This window comes from Pocillopora damicornis, chromosome 2, assembly GCF_964200805.1.
Source record: "Pocillopora damicornis chromosome 2, jaPocDami1.2, whole genome shotgun sequence".
Classification (NCBI taxonomy): Eukaryota; Metazoa; Cnidaria; class Anthozoa; order Scleractinia; family Pocilloporidae; genus Pocillopora; species Pocillopora damicornis.
Window position 1 is genome coordinate 30860312 of NC_142671.1, and position 17778 is coordinate 30878089.

General features: G+C 36.8%; 2 protein-coding genes across 4 annotated transcripts in view; one reads left to right on the plus strand and one right to left on the minus strand.

Annotated features, from left to right (window-relative positions):
- Positions 1-2564: 2564 nt before the first annotated feature.
- Positions 2565-14536, plus strand: LOC113678129 (gamma-aminobutyric acid type B receptor subunit 2). 3 transcript variants are annotated; one of them, XM_089198384.1, is made up of 17 exons: positions 2676-2701; positions 2905-2982; positions 5131-5359; positions 5739-5876; positions 6250-6522; positions 6946-7011; positions 7567-7755; positions 8324-8575; positions 9409-9472; positions 9551-9634; positions 9870-10020; positions 10964-11096; positions 11538-11642; positions 12019-12141; positions 12567-12899; positions 13548-13729; positions 14419-14536. In XM_089198384.1, exons 3-16 carry the CDS (start codon positions 5132-5134, stop codon positions 13710-13712), a joined length of 2304 nt encoding a protein of 767 aa, XP_089054510.1. In that variant the 5' UTR covers positions 2676-2701; positions 2905-2982; position 5131; the 3' UTR covers positions 13713-13729; positions 14419-14536. The 3 variants fall into 3 exon arrangements, with proteins under 3 accessions (XP_089054508.1, XP_089054510.1, XP_089054507.1); XM_089198382.1 differs by lacking the exon at positions 2905-2982 and having other exon boundaries at positions 2565-2701; XM_089198381.1 differs by lacking the exons at positions 2676-2701; positions 2905-2982 and adding an exon at positions 4168-4221.
- A 630-nt stretch (positions 14537-15166) lies between these two features.
- Positions 15167-17778, minus strand: part of LOC149050821 (uncharacterized) — a 45717-nt gene continuing 43105 nt past the window's right edge. Inside the window, exon 12 of the mRNA XM_089198403.1 lies at positions 15167-15431. Within this exon, the coding sequence (XP_089054529.1) occupies positions 15300-15431 (132 nt within the window). The 3' untranslated portion in view covers positions 15167-15299. The remainder of the gene's footprint in view (positions 15432-17778) is intronic.

A 17778-nucleotide genomic window follows, 5' to 3' on the forward strand; every position in this document is an offset into this window, starting at 1 on the left:
CCTCTGTTGAAACAAATTTATCATTGTAAGAAAATAATTTTTCACTGCTTTTTACAATAAAACTTCTGTGAGTGTTTTCCTCTTGACCTGATTTCAGTCACTTGGAGAAACTTCTACTTCTACAATTGCTCAGCCTCAATCACATTTGCCTAGGCTATTCTCTACAATTGCTAGGAAAAAATTAAATGAGTTTTATCGAGTTTAAGGGAAAAGACCAGACAGATTTCTTTTTGTGAGTGTTTTGCATTTAAATTGATTTCAATCACTTGAAGAAACTTGAATTTTTCGGCAAACATGTGCTCGTTGATTTTTTGCAGTGCACATGCAATCTATTTGTTCGTTAAGAAATTTAACCCACCTGCATCCAAAACTTGCAGACAATTTGCTTTTAAATATTTTAATACGAATTCCATTATTTTACACATATTTTTTTTGTTTCTCTTTCGATCTCAGTTCCTTTTTGTTGTTATTTGTTAGGACCGAGTTGGTTTGATGTTTGAACTTACGGAACTCACAATTCCCACGAAAAGCAAAAAACGATTTCCATTTTACAGTTTGAAAAGGAACAAAATTAAAATGCTTTTCCATGAGTTATTTCAGCTCTCAGTCAAAAACAAAACTAATAATATTCGGGTAGATTATGAAATGACATATCCCTTGATAAAAGAGACTTCAAACGGATGCCTCGTTTGTCATAATTTCGAAATATATGCGTCGCTTTCAAGACCATTTTCTGTTTAGATGGGCATCTTTTAGTTCTCATCTAAATTTCATTTGAAAAAAATATAAAAATTTTACCCTGAAAACTCTACAAGTATTTTTGCTGTTTGAGGTGAACGATCCGAGAGCAGAACTTACAATAAGATAATTAACGTTGTTCAAAGAAGGTTTAAGAAAATTCAGCGTGACTCACATTTGCCTTAGCTTTTCACTATAATTGCTCGAAAAAAATTTAATGAGTTTTATCGAGTTTAAGGAAATAGACTAGACAAATTTCTTTGCTCAGGCTTTGAACCAACGTTATAAAAAATTTTTCAGGGAAAGGCAAAAGCATTTTCAATTTGTAGTATAGAGATAAAATTACAAAAAAAGAAAAAGATTTTCCACTTCTTCCTAATTGAATTCTTTGAAATCATTCTTCAGTTCATAATTGGTTGGCGTTCCTATTGTACTTTTGAATTACATTTGTTTTAAGGATAATTTTGTTCTGGAGAAAAAATTTGGCACATGCTGGAAAGTGCTGGTAAAAAACAAAAGAATTTCCTTTTAAACATACGAAAATTGCACCTGTCGGCAATCCGTTCACCAACAAGCTATAAACCATTGAATTCGTTTGCAAAAAAAAAAAGAGAGAATGCTCTTAATTGAGCTCTTGACGATATAGCACGGAGACGAGAAAGACAAATTTTCATTTTCAAATCAATTCAAAAATCGAGGGTGACATTTTCTTTATACAGCGTGTAACTTAGCAGTTTTGAAAAAAACTTATGACATTAGCTAGGAAACCGATTTTGGCGAGGCCCTAGGTGAAGGGTCTGGAACGTGTAGATGGAAAACTCTGTCATCTTTCAATTTAATGCAATTTCCAAGGAATATCTTGAATATAAGTTCCTGGGGAATCGTTCGCAATTATGCCAGACCTATTATCACACAAATAAGAGGTCTACTGACGGGCCACTAACTAAAAAAACAAAAAAACAATTGGTGGAAATTGTTTAAAACATTTATTCTTGTTGGCTATAGACTCTGTTTCATAGTCTCACTAAAAACATTTGCTCATTAAAAAAAAAATTCAGACCCCAATCTAATGCTTTTAAATCCTTGCCTTAAAAATTCACAACTTCCTAATTTTCCTCTTTTGATATCAGTACTATTTTTAGACACCAAATGCTTCGAAGTAAATTATTTATTCAAAAGATTTTGCTAGGGGGAAGTTAATGAAATAGGCTGAGTATTTCACGATAACTGACCAGATTTCAAATTGGAGGCAGGAAATTGCTAAAAAAATTAATGAAAACTTTAATTTTAATTTATTTGGGTAAGCCTCTATCTCAGATTTTGAGTGACGAATGGAAAACTAAAGGCGGTTAAAGGTTTGAATGGAAATAATCATCATTATCAGATAACGCAGAGTAGCGTTAGAAAAGGATCCGTTTGCATTTGCCAAGTTAATTACTCTTAAGATTAAGGTCTGATATGACAAGTGTTATCTTTGAAAAGATAACCAGCTGATAGGGATTGCCCCCTCCTCAAAACGTGCTCATGTCCCCTTGCCACAGTTTTTTTGTTCCTTTTTTTTTTTTTTCTGAAAGTAAAATCGATTTTAAGCGACATATCATGAAAAGCGGTCCCTTTCAACACGTAAACTTCCGTGCGGACTTTCAGTCCTCCTCAAAAGCTTTCAAAAAAATGGCGGTTGTGTGAAGGTTTATGCTCAATAGATGTTGGAAAAAAGTTTGCATGATGCCATTAAAACCTTTGTTTTCCCTCGCCGTAGTTGGATTATCTTATAAACCCTAGAGAGCATTTAATGCAGATGAAAACAATAGATACAGTTCTGCGGTGTGATTGCTTAACGGAGGCAAAATTAACAGTGATAGATAAGGTGCCGAGAGCTTGATTTGACATTGTAGGTTGGTTTTATCCACTGGCGAGGCCCCAAATCAGTCATTCTCCTCTTGAAGTCATCGGCGCTAGGCAGGTGAGATCTTCCAAATTTTACTCTTTACGGTGGCCAATTTATGTTTTCAACCCAGTTGTTAACACTAAATTACCTGATATACTCTCCCACCAACGCAGCACCACAGTATCTTTAGAAACTTACTCCCTTTACTTAGGAAATTTAGATTTGGATCCAAATGAAATCTAGCTAGTTGAATGAATATAGTAAATTATTCTCCACAGGCTGACCAATGTTCTATCACTCTGCCAAAGTAATGGATTAAAGATTGTCCATAGTACTAACTTTAAGAGCCTATTTAGGTGAGATGCGATTGGGAAATTAACGTGCCTACAAAGATATAAAATCCGCAGAGCTTCTAAAATGAGTTAACTTGACATGCATACCGCTTCAAAAGGATTATAAATTTCTGGTTCTTAATGCTTCAGTGTGCGACATAAAGCACCCAATCATAGGTAACGATTTACAAAAGTATAGAAAAAATATTTTCAAAAAAAGACTTCACTTCGCGAGCTCATTATTTGCCCAAAGTAATTTATGGTTTGTTTTACCCTCTCTTGTATAACTCTTTCTCTTTCAAAGAGGCAGAGATCCTAAATTTAGGAAGGTACTAGAATGGAAATGCAGTTGCAGTTTTCCTTCGAAAACCCACCTTACTCATAATTACATTTAAGGTGATTCCTCAGTACTGTATTGCGTGTGCATCCTGTACTCCGCGTAAAAATTACGTTAGCAGGCGATTAAGCGCGTAAACTCGGAGTTTTTTTTCAATCAATGGACCAGATAAAGAGGTAAGATGGTCTTTAGTTGTTGAACGAGCACGGTGACCTATACTTTTTAATGCATAATTTTGGTTTATAAATTGTCCCCTTTAAATTAAAGATATTTTTTTGAAAAAATCATGGAAGGAAAAAAAAAAAAAAGAAAAAGCGTGCAAGAATCCTGTACCTCGATGATGCAAATTATGATCTTGAAAGCAACGACTCGAGGAATGTTTTGAGTCGATGTCGTTTTAAAATTGCGCAATTTTTCCACAAATAATATAAAAAATTGTTCCATGCGCTCGAGTCTTTCTACCTATCAAGTTTTTTTCGAGTGTTACTTTAAAAGCCCATGCTTCCAGCTGCAGCAAAACGTAGTCAGTGAACCGATGAAATGACGAGCGTTATAAGAGCCAGTGCAGACATAAGAGGGGTAAGTTTGACTCGTCATATCTCTTAAACCAGCATGATGATCTAGCTTCTGTATTGTATTTTTCGAAACAGACATTGCTAGAGAGTATTTAAGGTAAGTCTAAAAGAAATTGTTCGATATATTTTTTTTTCCTGAGGAATCACTTTAAATTAACGGTAAGGCCAAGGTTTGGGAAGATTAAACGTTCACGTCTACGCGAGGAAGTTTAATATAAACTGTTTCAGTTGCAATTTTAATTGATCGACTAAATATCCGAAAGTCTCACAAACTCTTTAAATAACTTATTAGGGGAGAAAATCGTTGAAAAGGTGTTGGTTATTCATGGTGATGAGTGCACTTGTAATAAGGTAAAATCGATCGTTTCACAATGAAAGTCAGGGGAGGGTTTCAGCTCTGAAAGTTGGAAAATCTTTACCTGGCGTTCTCTTATTCCATAGCGTTTCGATTCTTTTCCCATTTAAAGAATTTGTCTTTGTTTATTGATACAAACTGCTTTGGTAAAAACTGTCTCAAAAATTCAATTCTTTTTTTGCTCAGTAACGGTGATTATTAAGCAATTTCTGTACAACTTCAATGTGGCAAACCAGTGCGCGGAAAGCACTAGGAACTCATTTGCGAAAACAATGTCCAATATACTCTGATGCACCACTTTGAATTCTGAAAGATTAAGGGAGGCCGGCAAGTTTTTTCATCTTTTTGGATGTGAAGCGATTTCTACAGAATTCACCACCAAATTGCTCTTATTTCGCAAATCCTTCAACCGACGTGATACCCTTTCAGCACCTAAGGAATAATAATAACAATGCTACTAATGGAAGAAGTATATGGAAGTCGTTATGCGCATATTGATTGTGTCATACATATTTCCATTCAAAGTAAAAGACCATAGAAAAATTTCATTAACAATTGATGAACTCGACTCTCTTGAAAGCATTCAAGCCGACGAATCCCCAATTTTTTTTCGCACAGTGAAATTAACTCTTCATTAAATATGTAACGTTATAGAGTGAAAAAAGTAAAAATCACCAAATGAAAACACACTACCTGCATGGAAAAACTCACGAAAATTAGTGACAATTTTCTTTTAGACCAAGCAAGCGGCAGAAGAGAAGAAAAGAGCTTATTTCTTGAGCCCCTTTTCACCTGTCGTATGCTCAGCAATTTACATACAAATGAAACAATTACCATTTGCATTCAGTTATTCCTGAAATTAGGCTATTACTTTCTTTCAGTTTCCTTGTTTTTCTGATTTCCAGAATGAGTCTTAAATTCCTCGCTGCTCTTATACCGCTCATATGTTTCACACATGCATCTTCTAAAAAAATTCCGCTGGTCATCGGCGGAGTGTTTGACATCGACACAAAGCTTGGAGATGAAAACTCTGCAAGTATGATCCCAATAGTGCGCATGGCAATAAAACATGTGAATGAATGTCCCAAAACACTGCTTAACTATGAACTGCAAATGGAAGTCAAAGACGTCAAGGTAGGAAACACGATCAATCTTAAGGATTCTCGCTGCAGTTAAAGCACTTTAACTTGAAGGAAACGGTATTACTTTCTCGACAAGAGTTAATGAAGAGATAATGGTGATAGGTTACCATGCCAATAGTAAAACATGTCAAGTCGCAGCCTTGTTGCAGAGTAAGATTTTATAGTTATATTCCAAATTGTTCAAATCGTTACTTCAACTTGATCATGAAGGAAACATATGTAAATTCTCGTCAATTTTAAAGCATCTCGGTTTAAAAATATTTGGAAAGCAAATGACCTCTTATCACATCCTCAGGCAACTTATGAACTAAGTACCATAATGTTATGTTTCTTATTTGTCAAACTTCTTATTGTGTCTGTATCTCATTCAGTGTCAAGACTCCGATGCAATCCACGCGTTCACTGAGTTCATTCGAGAGGAGAAGAAGAAAATCATGATCTTAGGACCTGGTTGTTCCAAGTCAGCAGAACCGTTTGCCAAGGCTACTCCTTTCTACAACTTGGTTCAAGTGAGTGCTAACCATATCAGATCTTCGAAAATACTTAAATTTAAAATAATACATATTTGCAACTTCCAGTTTTCCATTGGGTCAAAAATTCTCGATCAAAGTCATTATTCATGGGAGCAAAGTATCTCACAAATTGAAATCTTTGCTTTCTCCAGTTTATCCGTATAGTTTTGTGAAACTGCTCTCGTGATGCTGGACTCTTCTTTTCGGTATTTGTTGCTTTGTTCCAAGACAACACATCTCACTGGCAATGAAATTGCGGTAATCCCAGAACTAGAAATTACGGTAAACTCATCTAACACAAAAGACAACCAATCACTCAGCCAATTAGCGATAAATGTTAATCTTCATCAATATTTTATGCTACTACAAGGTGGCTATGGCGGGAGCAAACCCGGCTCTATCATGCGCGAAGATCTTTCCAACGTTCATGCGCACCATACCACCGGAGCATTTTCAAAACCAGGGAAGAGTGGCGATCGTGAAACATTTCAAATGGAGAAGAGTGGCCATACTGCGAGAGAATATGGACACTTACCAAGGACTTTCCAACGATTTGGTCAAAAGGTTGAAAAAGGCTGGGATACAGTTGGCCAGTTATCAGACTTTCACCGGCAACGCTGAGTTGCAGATTGAAAACATACAGGTTTGATAAGAGTAACTTTAACGCGGCCTGTATTAGTTAAGCCGCGATGGCCTGTGTTAGTTGAGCACTAATTCAAAACCCTACCTTATCTTGAAATTTGATGACTTTCAGGCTTGAGCCCTTGCCGACTTTCTTGATTATTACCAAATTCCCTGCATCAGTAATGTTTGAGTCTGCTAAAGGAGATATCCTGTTGGTGATACTGTTCGTGCCGAGATTTTTGTACAAAAGCGTCTTCTAACACACACAGCAAAAGTATGTTATAGGCGTATGGAATTACCATTCGATCTTTCATACCTGAATTGTTAAATTCCAAGACGATGAAGAAACGTTAACAGTGTTTTTTGTCGGCGCCATCAGCAGTGGGTGTTTGAGAACTTTTTTCCTCACTAACTAACTCTTTAGTTCCCCTTTTTATCGTAGAAAAACGACTTGCGAATAATTTTTGGCATGTTTTCAGAGAAAGCCGCAAGAAAAGTTATTTGCACGGTAAGTAGGGTAGCTTTGTTAACGTATCAGAGCTTGAAAATCAAGAAATAATGAATTTAGAGAGGCAATAAATAGGAAGTTCATTCTGGTCACAATAAAATGCTTTATAGAGCAAAGGTTTAAGCTTTTTTTTAAACTTAGAAACTTTACCTCATGCAAAATTCATCTAACAAGTTTTCCTTGATTTTGGTTTTATGTGCGCGACACTAATCGCCAGCGGCTGCATATGACAACAACACATATTAAAAACCCTTGTGACTTCGCAATTTGCAAAATGATAGTTTTGATTGGCTTAGCCATGCATCTTAAAAGAAGTATTTCACAACGGATGGAGCAAAAGTCACCCATATATTATCATAGGGTTGATGTTAACCTCTTACAACATATTTTATCTGTATACGTAGTCGTTGGTTTTTCAATAAAATAGCTATTTCACCGCCGGCAGTCTCTGATACTCAAGAAGTAACCACAGCAAACTCATGTCTAACACTCGCTCGAGGAATACATAAAGTTATTGTCTGGAGGTAATTTCAATTATATTCCAAAAATTTTTAGGCTTTTCAGAAGGGGTTTTATGGTCCTAAAGTCGTCTGGATTCTGATGGCGGGTGGGTACAGAGAACAATGGTGGGGCTACAATGATGTAAATTGCACCAAAGAGGAACTTTGCAAGGCGCTTGGGAACTACCTTAGTACCGAGGCGTTGATGATTGGAAAAGATAATCAGGATACGATTGCCAGAAAGGTACGATATATCTTATCTACTATCACAGTTCACGGGTAGAAAAGACAGACTCATATAGGAAATATTTCGTTTTTAATCAATGCGGTCTGAAATTTAGATCTATAATGTCCAACAAAGGCAATTTAGAAGTTGAAATAGCTCGTTTGGCTACCTCTACCAGACTCAAACTTCTCGAACGTCAGAATTCTATGAGTTGTAATTTGTGTTTTTCTTTACTAAACTATAGAACATGCTAACGAATTGTGCATAAGCAATTTACTGCTTACTAATAGATTAATTAATACAATTCTTCTTAATTTGTCAATTTAGACGCGTTTGATAATTCCAATGGTAGCCAAGGTTCCGATTTCAAAGATAAAATTTGGTTTCAACAATTAACGAGAACTATGTGATTCCAAGTTTATATTTTATCACCTCTGCGAACCTTTTCGCATAATTTTTGATGGAAGAGCCTTCTATGAAGCTGTATCAAATAAATTTGATCAGTTGATTACATTAAGAATCTGCATGTTTGACTGAGTAACAAGTAAACTTATTTCACGTTTTATTCATGCATCTTTATCTGAAGACCATAGAAGAACTCAAAGCTGAGTACAAGGCAGAGCTGTCCAAGACTCCTTACAAAGAGCCCAGCGGTCGCGCCGCCTTTGCTTATGACGCTGTGTGGACTATAGCCCTTACTTTGCACAAGTCTATCTCAGCACTTCAACAGCAAAGCGAAACCAGAAACATGTCATTGGAAGACTTTGACTATAATAATACTGCTATGAGGAAGACATTCATGAAGGTTGCAAAAGGGGTATCATTTCAGGGAATGTCTGTAAGTGCCCTATTATATGTATCACTGTGATTCCCAGCATTTTGTTTTCTTGAAGGTCAAACTCCTTTGTTAGGTATAGTTATCGTTAGAAAACAAAGGCGATACACCATAAACGCATAAGTAATTGTTTCTTTAATGATCCATGCAACAAAAAACGAAAAAAATTGAACGGAGCGCAACTGACAATCGACACGCATATACGCGTTTTGACCTTGTTAATTATATCAGTATTAGTAAGGATTCTTATCATAAGCTCTGCATGAAATTACTTATGGACCGCTATGTTATTTTTGACCAATTAATAAACTGTCCGAGCAGGTTGGAGGTTCTAGTCCTCATAATCGACTCTTATTACTTTTTTCCTTCCGGCACTCTCGATAACTGACTTCCATGATGAGAAGGAGAGGTAGTTGTTCATTTTCTTTTCTAGTCATGTGCAATTGGCTTGTCATTGAACTCCGAATATGTCTTAGTTCCCCAACAAGTTTTCTTTATCTTACGTGGCAGAGCAGCTGACTGCTTTGAAGTTTCCGATCTTATCTCAAAGAATGCAAAAAGTGTTCTTCCAAGGCATTCTATAGAGAGGTTGGCTTCACTCTTCGAGTCGAATTTCGCTCCATTGCCTTTTATGTTCTTCGTGGAAATACATGGGTTTTGCCGTTAGGAGAAAAACTGACCTCCGTTACTGCGATAGATGGCAGCATATACAGTAACAAGTATCCTGTTTACTATTCCAGGAATTCATCACAAATCTCGGTCATGATACTTTGTGGTCATTCTTTTCTTTCTGAAGAATGTAAAGCGTAATTTCTATATTTTTTTTCACTCTTCAGGGCTTGGTACAATTCTACAAGAACTCTGACAGGCTAAGCTTGCTTAACATTGATCAGCGTCAACGTATGTACTCCTTTAATGATGTTGATAACAAAACGAAATGATGCTTTTTTTTAATTACCGTATTATTCCTCTCTACAGGTGGAGAAATGAAACGAATTGGAACTTATGATATGAAAAGGAAAGTCATCGTAGTCGATAAGAGCCAAACAGCGCAGTGGGAAGGTACTGCTCAGATGTCTTCTAGACTTTGGTAGATTTCTTTTAACAAAAAACTCTTGAGCAAATGTCAACGATACAATCTTCTTTTATAAAACAAAAAGCGTGGTCAAAAACTTTTTAGAACTCCTCAATTGAGCAAATAATTATGCAACAAAGAGTTTATGATTGCGTATAATAGAAATAATATCACAGGGAAACTGAATGAGAATTGCGTTTTTCGCATATTTATGTTAACCAGATAAAAAGGTTCCAGCCTGCACGATCAAAAAAATCCTTGAGCCACGGTACCTTCCCAAGAGTATGGTATTTACCATGGATGGATTGTGCGTGCTCGGGATCCTCTTTGCGGCAGGGCTCTTCTTTTTCAACTTTAAGTATCGAAATGTCAGGTAGAAACTCTCCATTGCACTATTTTCTTATTTATTAACTTAGGCTATCTTATCTCTCTAAATTTAATAGTTCAGAGAAAAACTTATTTACAAAATTGAATTAATCCACTGATAGGCCCTCTTGGCTCTGCCAAATGATATAAACTAACCAGCTAAACTTAGTGTGTCAAGAGAGCATCAGAATACAGAAGGAGACCAGGTGAAATGAAATCTGGCGCAGAAAGGAAGGCTTCTAATCCAGGCCCGTCACTTCCATCAGATGTATTCATATATAGGTCTTAAGAATAGAAGCCTTTTCCTGGTTGTGTGGGCTTAAAAGATTTCGGAAGGAAAATAAAAAGTATTTATTTAGCGGCTATTCACAGTGCAGATGTCGTGGGAAATAAATTTTTGCCTCCACCTAAAACTGTCATAACTCAAGTGGCCAGGACAGATCCTAGCTCAGCCAATGTCTCATTGTTTATGTCTTTTGATAACTAGAAAACCAAATTTTAAAAAAAGAATAAGGTTTAGTTGAATTATCTCTGGTTGAAAGAGTGAAATAGTACTAACTGCAATACCAACGGCAAGAGACTTAAATATTCACGGTTCTGCATTTTGCATATCACGATTAGAAGGAAGGTAAATTTAGTCCTTAGTGATAGGGTGGAGAAAGTAACATCTTTGTTCTCCTCGTTTCGGTGATTATTGCACATTGCTAGGTTTATTGAGTGAGTAGGTCTGTTCAGGGACATTTGCAAGGGTTTAAAAACTGTTGAGAAAATTCTTACCACTACTTTGCTCTCATTCTCAGTTTAAAACTGGCTATTGGATTTTTCTGAAGTCGCCTGGGAGATCGGGAATTCTCTTAAATCAACCTTACTTTAATCATATATTTAGACACACATAAAACACCGTAACAATCGTTCATAATCAGTTATTAAATGCTTATCTCTGCCTCCAGGTATATTCGAATGTCCAGCCCGAATATGAATAACATTATTATTCTGGGATGTGTTTTGATCTACATTTCTGGAATCCTTTTCGGCATTGACGCTGAAATTGTCTCAAAGAAGACCCACGAGAAAGTGTGTCAGGTATGACGTTGCAAATTGAACTAAAGGGAAGTGAGGAATGAGTAGAAGTACATTAACAGTCTAATGCACGGTAAAGGCGAATGCCTAAATCACAATCGTGTGATTGGTTAATGATGTGGTACGAGCTTTTTTGGACCAATGGGAAACCGGGATGAGTAAAGCAAAAACAATGCAATACCGGACTACTTTGGACAATCGTTAAGATATTTGGAAATTTCGTGGATGAAGGAAGAATTCACAAGTGTAACGTTATTGAGACAGAAAGCTACACAGTTTTGAAGTGGTCTGCATGCAAAGCCAAAACTAGAAAAGAAGGAAAACAGTAGTTTAACGATTTCGAAATACCAAGTAAAGAGTGAGGGTGTAGGTTTTTGTGGAGCATTGGGCAGTTCTCGTTCAAATGAGTTATTTATTACCTATTTACTCTTTCAAATTATGTAGACCAGTGCATGGACGGCATCATTTGGTTTTACCATGGCTTTCGGTGCCTTATTCTCTAAGACATGGAGGGTTCATCGCATTTTTATGAACAAACTTAAAAAAACGGTAAGTTATTGAATATCAATCAATCGTATCATTTATTTTTCTCTCAAAGTCACGAGACGACCACGATTAAGAAATTTTGAAGCTAAGAAGCGGACGGGTCATCTTAAGGTGCATTTAGCCTCTTCCGGATGAAAAATATATAATGAATGACGATGACGATGATTACAAAACCAGGTATCCTTCCGAATTCTATGAGGGGGGAGGGGGGGTTTAAAAAATCATTTCCTTGCCTCCATAATTCTGATGACCACAAGCCTAAGATAAATGTACCTTAAAGATGAATGCAATCAGCCCAGGTTAAAAATAATACGAATTTCATAGAAGAGCACGGCTTATTTTGAGCAACATTTATGATTTATTCAATCCCCTGCTTTAGGTGATCCAAGACTACCAGCTAATCATTGTGGTAATTCTTCTCCTGATGATTGACGCCTGCGTCCTTTCCACCTGGCAAATACTGGACCCCATATATACCACTTCTAAGACCTTCCCAAGGAGGGTAAGCCTCGTCTATTTCTTTCCGTACGACTTCATTATGAGTCTTTTTTTATTTTAATGGGACCCTTTTTTCACGTCATTGAATTCAAGTTTGAGCAAAACTTAAAAGTATAATTGAATGCTCCATACATTTAAAGCATTGACATTGCGCCCAAAGTAAAAGGTTGTTACCTGAATAATTAATTCTGATGTTTCAAGATGATTTTAATACGTTTTCCATAAATCCTTTTTACATATGTACAATGCAATACATCTGCTTTGTTCTTCTTGTCCATGTGGAACAGAGACAACTAGTAGTCCAGTTTAAGCCAATACTTTACCTTTGAAAGGAGTTCGTAATTTTGCTTCATTCAGAGTAATATAATTATAGCAAATAGAAGTATCACAAATGAAAAACGTAATGGGCGTAATTATCAAATATTTCAGATTGACCAAGACGGTGACATTGCCATTTACCCATACCAGACCTTCTGCACTTCAAAACATGAAAACTTATGGACAGGTTTGCTATATGGTTACAAAGGCTTCCTTCTGCTATTCTGCACCTACCTGGCATGGGAAACTCGCAAAGTCCATATGCCAGCGCTAAACGATTCCAAGCAGATCGGCTTTGCTGTGTACAATGTGTTCATTCCTTGTGTCATTATCATTCCTATACTGAACCTACTGGGGAGTCACAGCGATGCAGTGTACTTGTTAAGCACTTTGCTGTGCCTTTTCTGTACCACCATCACTCAGTGCCTGATCTTTGTTCCAAAGGTAACTACAAGGAGCTACCTACTTTTCGCAATCGAAGGCAGAAGGCAAAACCAAAATTGTAAAAAAAAGTTTCCAATTATAGTGAATTTATATTATGGAGGGATTGGATACACTTCAAATGGTTAAATAATCTCATTTCAAGCGGCATGTTAAGGTACACTGTACCGTCAACAGAAAAGTCCGGAGACGGAGCGTGGCACGTTCTTTACCTTCAGGAGGTCATACGCTACCGTTTTAAACCAGTTGGGACTTTTCACCAAGTCTACTTTTTGTGAAATTATTCCAATGTCGCTTTCTGTGAGTGTCGAGGATAGCAACAGAGTCTAGCAAGTATTATGCGTTGGCGCTACATATTAAGTCTCAGAGATCTGACAAGAATGAAGAATTCGAAGTATATGCAGGGTGTATAAAATTAAGTACTTTTCTTGCACTGCATGATGATGAATTATCACCATCACCGCGGTTAAGCAACTCTAATTTCAGGCAAAATTAGTTTTCCACGAGAGGCTAAGCACCTCCTCAGGTTTCGAAGAAAACTTGCTCTGACTGGGTCAAAATAGCTCAGAACTTCAAATTGCCTTGTAGAGAGTTACTATAAATATAAACAGGTTCAGGTCAATTTAGGTAACTTATTTGATTATTTGACAGATTTTTGCGATGAAACGCACAAATGGTGACCCGTCTAGTTACGAGAAGGGTTCACTCTCTTCTGGCAGTACCGTCGACAGCAAAATTTTCCCATCATCTTCAGCAAAAAGCCTTGATCTTAATTACAAAGCGGAGAAAACAACCTTTCCACCACATGCTGGTTAAAACATCTTTACATTTTGGTGAGTATTTCATATGAGCCCAAAACAGATAATGTTTTTGCAAGTCGGCTTTGCTCAATAAGAGGCTTTTTCTGTCGTTTAAGTACTGTTTATAAAGGTTAAATTCATCTAACTATATAGAGTGTGGAGGATTTTTCAAAACTAATTCATGGCTGCGCTGAAAAGTTGATCATATGCATGCAGGTTAGATTGGATGAGAGACATGCATGCCTTTTTTTTTTATTTTTTATTTTGTTTCATTTTGTCTCGGTTGCTTTCCTTGCTTGGTGGAGATTTTTTGCTTTTTACAAGGTTTAATTGCAAAAGAAGAAAAACTCTCTGTATAAATTATAAAAAGAAAATGAAAACAAAACAAAAGTGTTAACTAGTGACGCAAAGCCTCCTTTATTTGCCGGTCGGCGTTTGTTTTTGTTTGTTGTTGTTCTTGCTTTATTAGCTTTTGATAATTTCAACAATGATGAAGCCTCGAGATAATAAAATCGAACGTGGGCAATCTAGAACACGCGTAAAGAAACACCGGACACTTCGAAACACTATGGAGGTGAAAATGTCGGTGGGAGATGGCAACACCGTGCAACGGTCACCTCACTTTTTTGAAATTGATATATATTTCGTTCAAATCTCAACCTAAAAAAGGAGAATAGTTGCATAAAAAAATTTTGCCATCTTTGACTCTTTTCCACTTCCAGGAACCCCGTCATCATGGAGGTACTTGTTCTATCTTCTCATGAATACAGTTTCAGCAATAATAATAAACAACCTAATTGCTTTGTATACCGGATGGGAAATAAAATGAATGGAAAAATAGAGAGCGTCTGAGTAATTGTGTTTCAGCACAAACATTCCACAAGCGTAGGATCGTCGAGGGACTAATGATCCAGCAATTCCGCCCCAGTTTGAACAAACAAGTTATTTCTTATGTCTCCAAACTTTTCCCATCGGGAATTACATGAGATATATATGTACGTGTGGTCGGTCATCTTTTTAACCCTGATGATGGCAAACAGCCGAAAACGTTTGGTTTAAACATTTTAATTTTTTTTTAACCTTTTAGCCTTGTATATAGAATACGAAGTTCACTGAGTTGACGAAATCTTCATTTGAAGAAACTCAGTGTAGGTATATGTGATATTGAAACGTTTGAATAACGTAGACGCTCCTTAGAGAAACAGTAGCAAGGAAGAGGGAAATAAATTATAAATTTGGTGAATTTCGTCGAAGGTGCGAACCATCTAAAATTAAATATTAAAAATTCCTGCGAAATTCTCGACGAAATATCACTTCCACACGATGTGACCTCAACAATAGACACATGCACGCATTGTGTACCTATTATTCAAGATTGCCGCCATCTCTTATGACTGTATATGGTTACTTTGAACTTACATGAATGTTTGTGTAGTTATAAGTTATTTAGCTTTCTTCAGACTTCATATCCACTGATAAGCGCCCGGTAATAACGAAAATGGCTGCTTGAGATTAAGAAGCCAGAACTAAAACGTTAAAATTTTATACAAGCCACACATACAGATATTTTATTTTATGCTTGGAGATAAAAAATTGTCAATTTCTATCTGTAAGTGGCTGCCACGGTCAGTTTCAAATCATGGGTGGGGAGATCAAACGAGGAGTAATGACTTAACAAGTCTTTTATTTCAGGAAATCTTGGGGTTCCTTGTTCTTTGAGAGAATATCCTTGTTCCTGTAAAGGTGAAAGAAATAATAAGAGAAATATTAAGAGCTAACGAGCTAGCGTGTGAATTCGAAGTTGAGATGTTAACCCACTACATATCTGCAGCAGATGTTGGGTAATCAGATCGAGTTAAAAGTTTGCTTAGCCCCCCGTCCGTGGGGGTTAATTATAGTTGCTTACATAGTAGCTTGTGAGCTATCCATGTCATGAATCAAAATCAGTGAAGATTTATCCTGCTAGAAGAAAGCACTCTGGTTACCAATTTTGAGCACGCATATACACGATACCTTAAATAAGTCCAAAGTTATCATAAAATACAAAATGAAAACAGATTTTTTTCGGTCAGTTTATGTCAAAATTTGATAACACATTAAGCGAGGATTCCCAAACAACAAGTACCCTTCACTTTAAATGCCTAAATAGTCTACTGAATAGGATGAATTGCTTTTGTCTCGCATTTGTTCTCTGTATTCAGAGAAATCCGACTAAATTAAATACCTCGAGTCCGTAGCTCACCTCTCTTTGTCCACTCTTGACACTTTGTCCATCCGGGGCACCTCTGTGAGGATAAACAATAAAACAAAAATAGGTCAGCTATACTAAGGCCACATCAGGAACCATTCTTTATTAGGTAAATATATATGAAACCATCAGAACACATATGACTTCGTCGTAGAATATATATTATGTCTATAATTTACACCGAGACATTAAATGCTTCAGGTCTTCTATTTTTAAAGTCAATTTCACACCATACGAACACGTGCATGTATGAAAAGAATATTTAATTTAAACCAAGCTTTTCATCTTCTTCACAAAGATTTGAAATGTATGCGGCGCCATTATATTGCCATTTAACTGATGCGTACCTTTCAAGTGCTTTAGATTTCATTGGAGTGGAGCTACTTGCGGTCAATGGTGATCTGAACGAACTTGGCAATTCTAGGAAAGTGTCATACGGTAAGCTGATTACTCGAAAATGGAACTGTTAATGGGGGTGACACTCCCGTCATCGTCCATTATGTTACACGGGCATGGAGGTTTATGACAAATGTGAAGAAAGCTTCCTTGTGACATAAATTATTACGTAGTAAAATCAAGTATGAAATTTCCTAGAGTAGTATCAATACAAAAAAGTCCCAATTTTTATGTAACAAAAGTGTGCCTCATATAGTCACAGCTTAGTAAACTAGAAACTCAGAATGCAGCTAAAGATTATCTGAAGGGAATCTCTTCCTGCAGTGATTTTCCCTGGCACTTGATCGAAGCCTGAAAGGGTCATGATTGGTATGTGAGGAGTTGTTCAAAGCTTTTTTTTTGCTTAGTGGTGTCTTTCTTGGCCTTTCGTGAGTCTGTGTGATTCCAGGAAGTGGGCGAGACTGACCTGATGGACCGTGAGCCTCCGCTTCTTGGAGTGACCTTTGGAAGAATTGTACAGGTTCATTTTTCTTTTGCTGGGATCGTTTGGGTAATGGTCTTATTCTTGCTTCACCAGAATGCTTGTACAGATAAAGGCATCCAGAATCCAAGATCATGTAATACCGTGGCCCTGCCAGGATAAAAAAATTATCATCCAGTAAGACGGTATAAAGTGTGTAATGTAGTTCGTTTACACTTTTCGCCTTGTGCAAATTTAGTTCAGAGTGGTTGTGATTAATAAAAGTTATTAAGCGAGAGTAAAGTGAAGATGAATGAATGTTGACGGAAGCATTCGAAGTCCAGAAGAACACAAAATAAAGGATGGTCAACATGCAGCCATCTTGGACTTATCTACTAGGCTAAAGGATTTCTCTTTTGCTTAAAAAATGATTGGCCCACAAAGCAGGGTAAATATTCGTCACCACAGCGAGAATTTACTTAACTCTTCCCCAACCTTCTTTGATTAAAATGATACTTACAACCGAGGGCTTTGATCATCGATCGTAAGCCTGAAGTGCTCTCTTTCATGACCCAGCCGGAGCAGCTGGCACCAGTGCTGAGTAATTCCTGAGCCGAAATGTTAGCATATGGTTCAACAGCTCTTGCCATCTACAACGAAGACTTTATGAAGCCAACAGTTCAAAATGGGGGAATACCCCGATAAGGCCGGTAATGTAGGAAATATGTGACCAAGATGGCAAGAATCAACTAGAAAGAAAAGAAGATTTTTCAGAATGAGGAAGGCTTAAATGAGTTGTAAGCAATAATATTGAAATTTCTGGCCGAATTTTAATCTTTACAAATCGTTTCTTAGATCATTTGATAATCTATTGAACTTGGGAGTATCCCGCCATGTTCGATTTGCTCTAAGGAGGGTTAAAGCTCGAAAGATCAGGTTTAGAATATCGTTTCGATTGCTATTTAGTAAAATAAACCC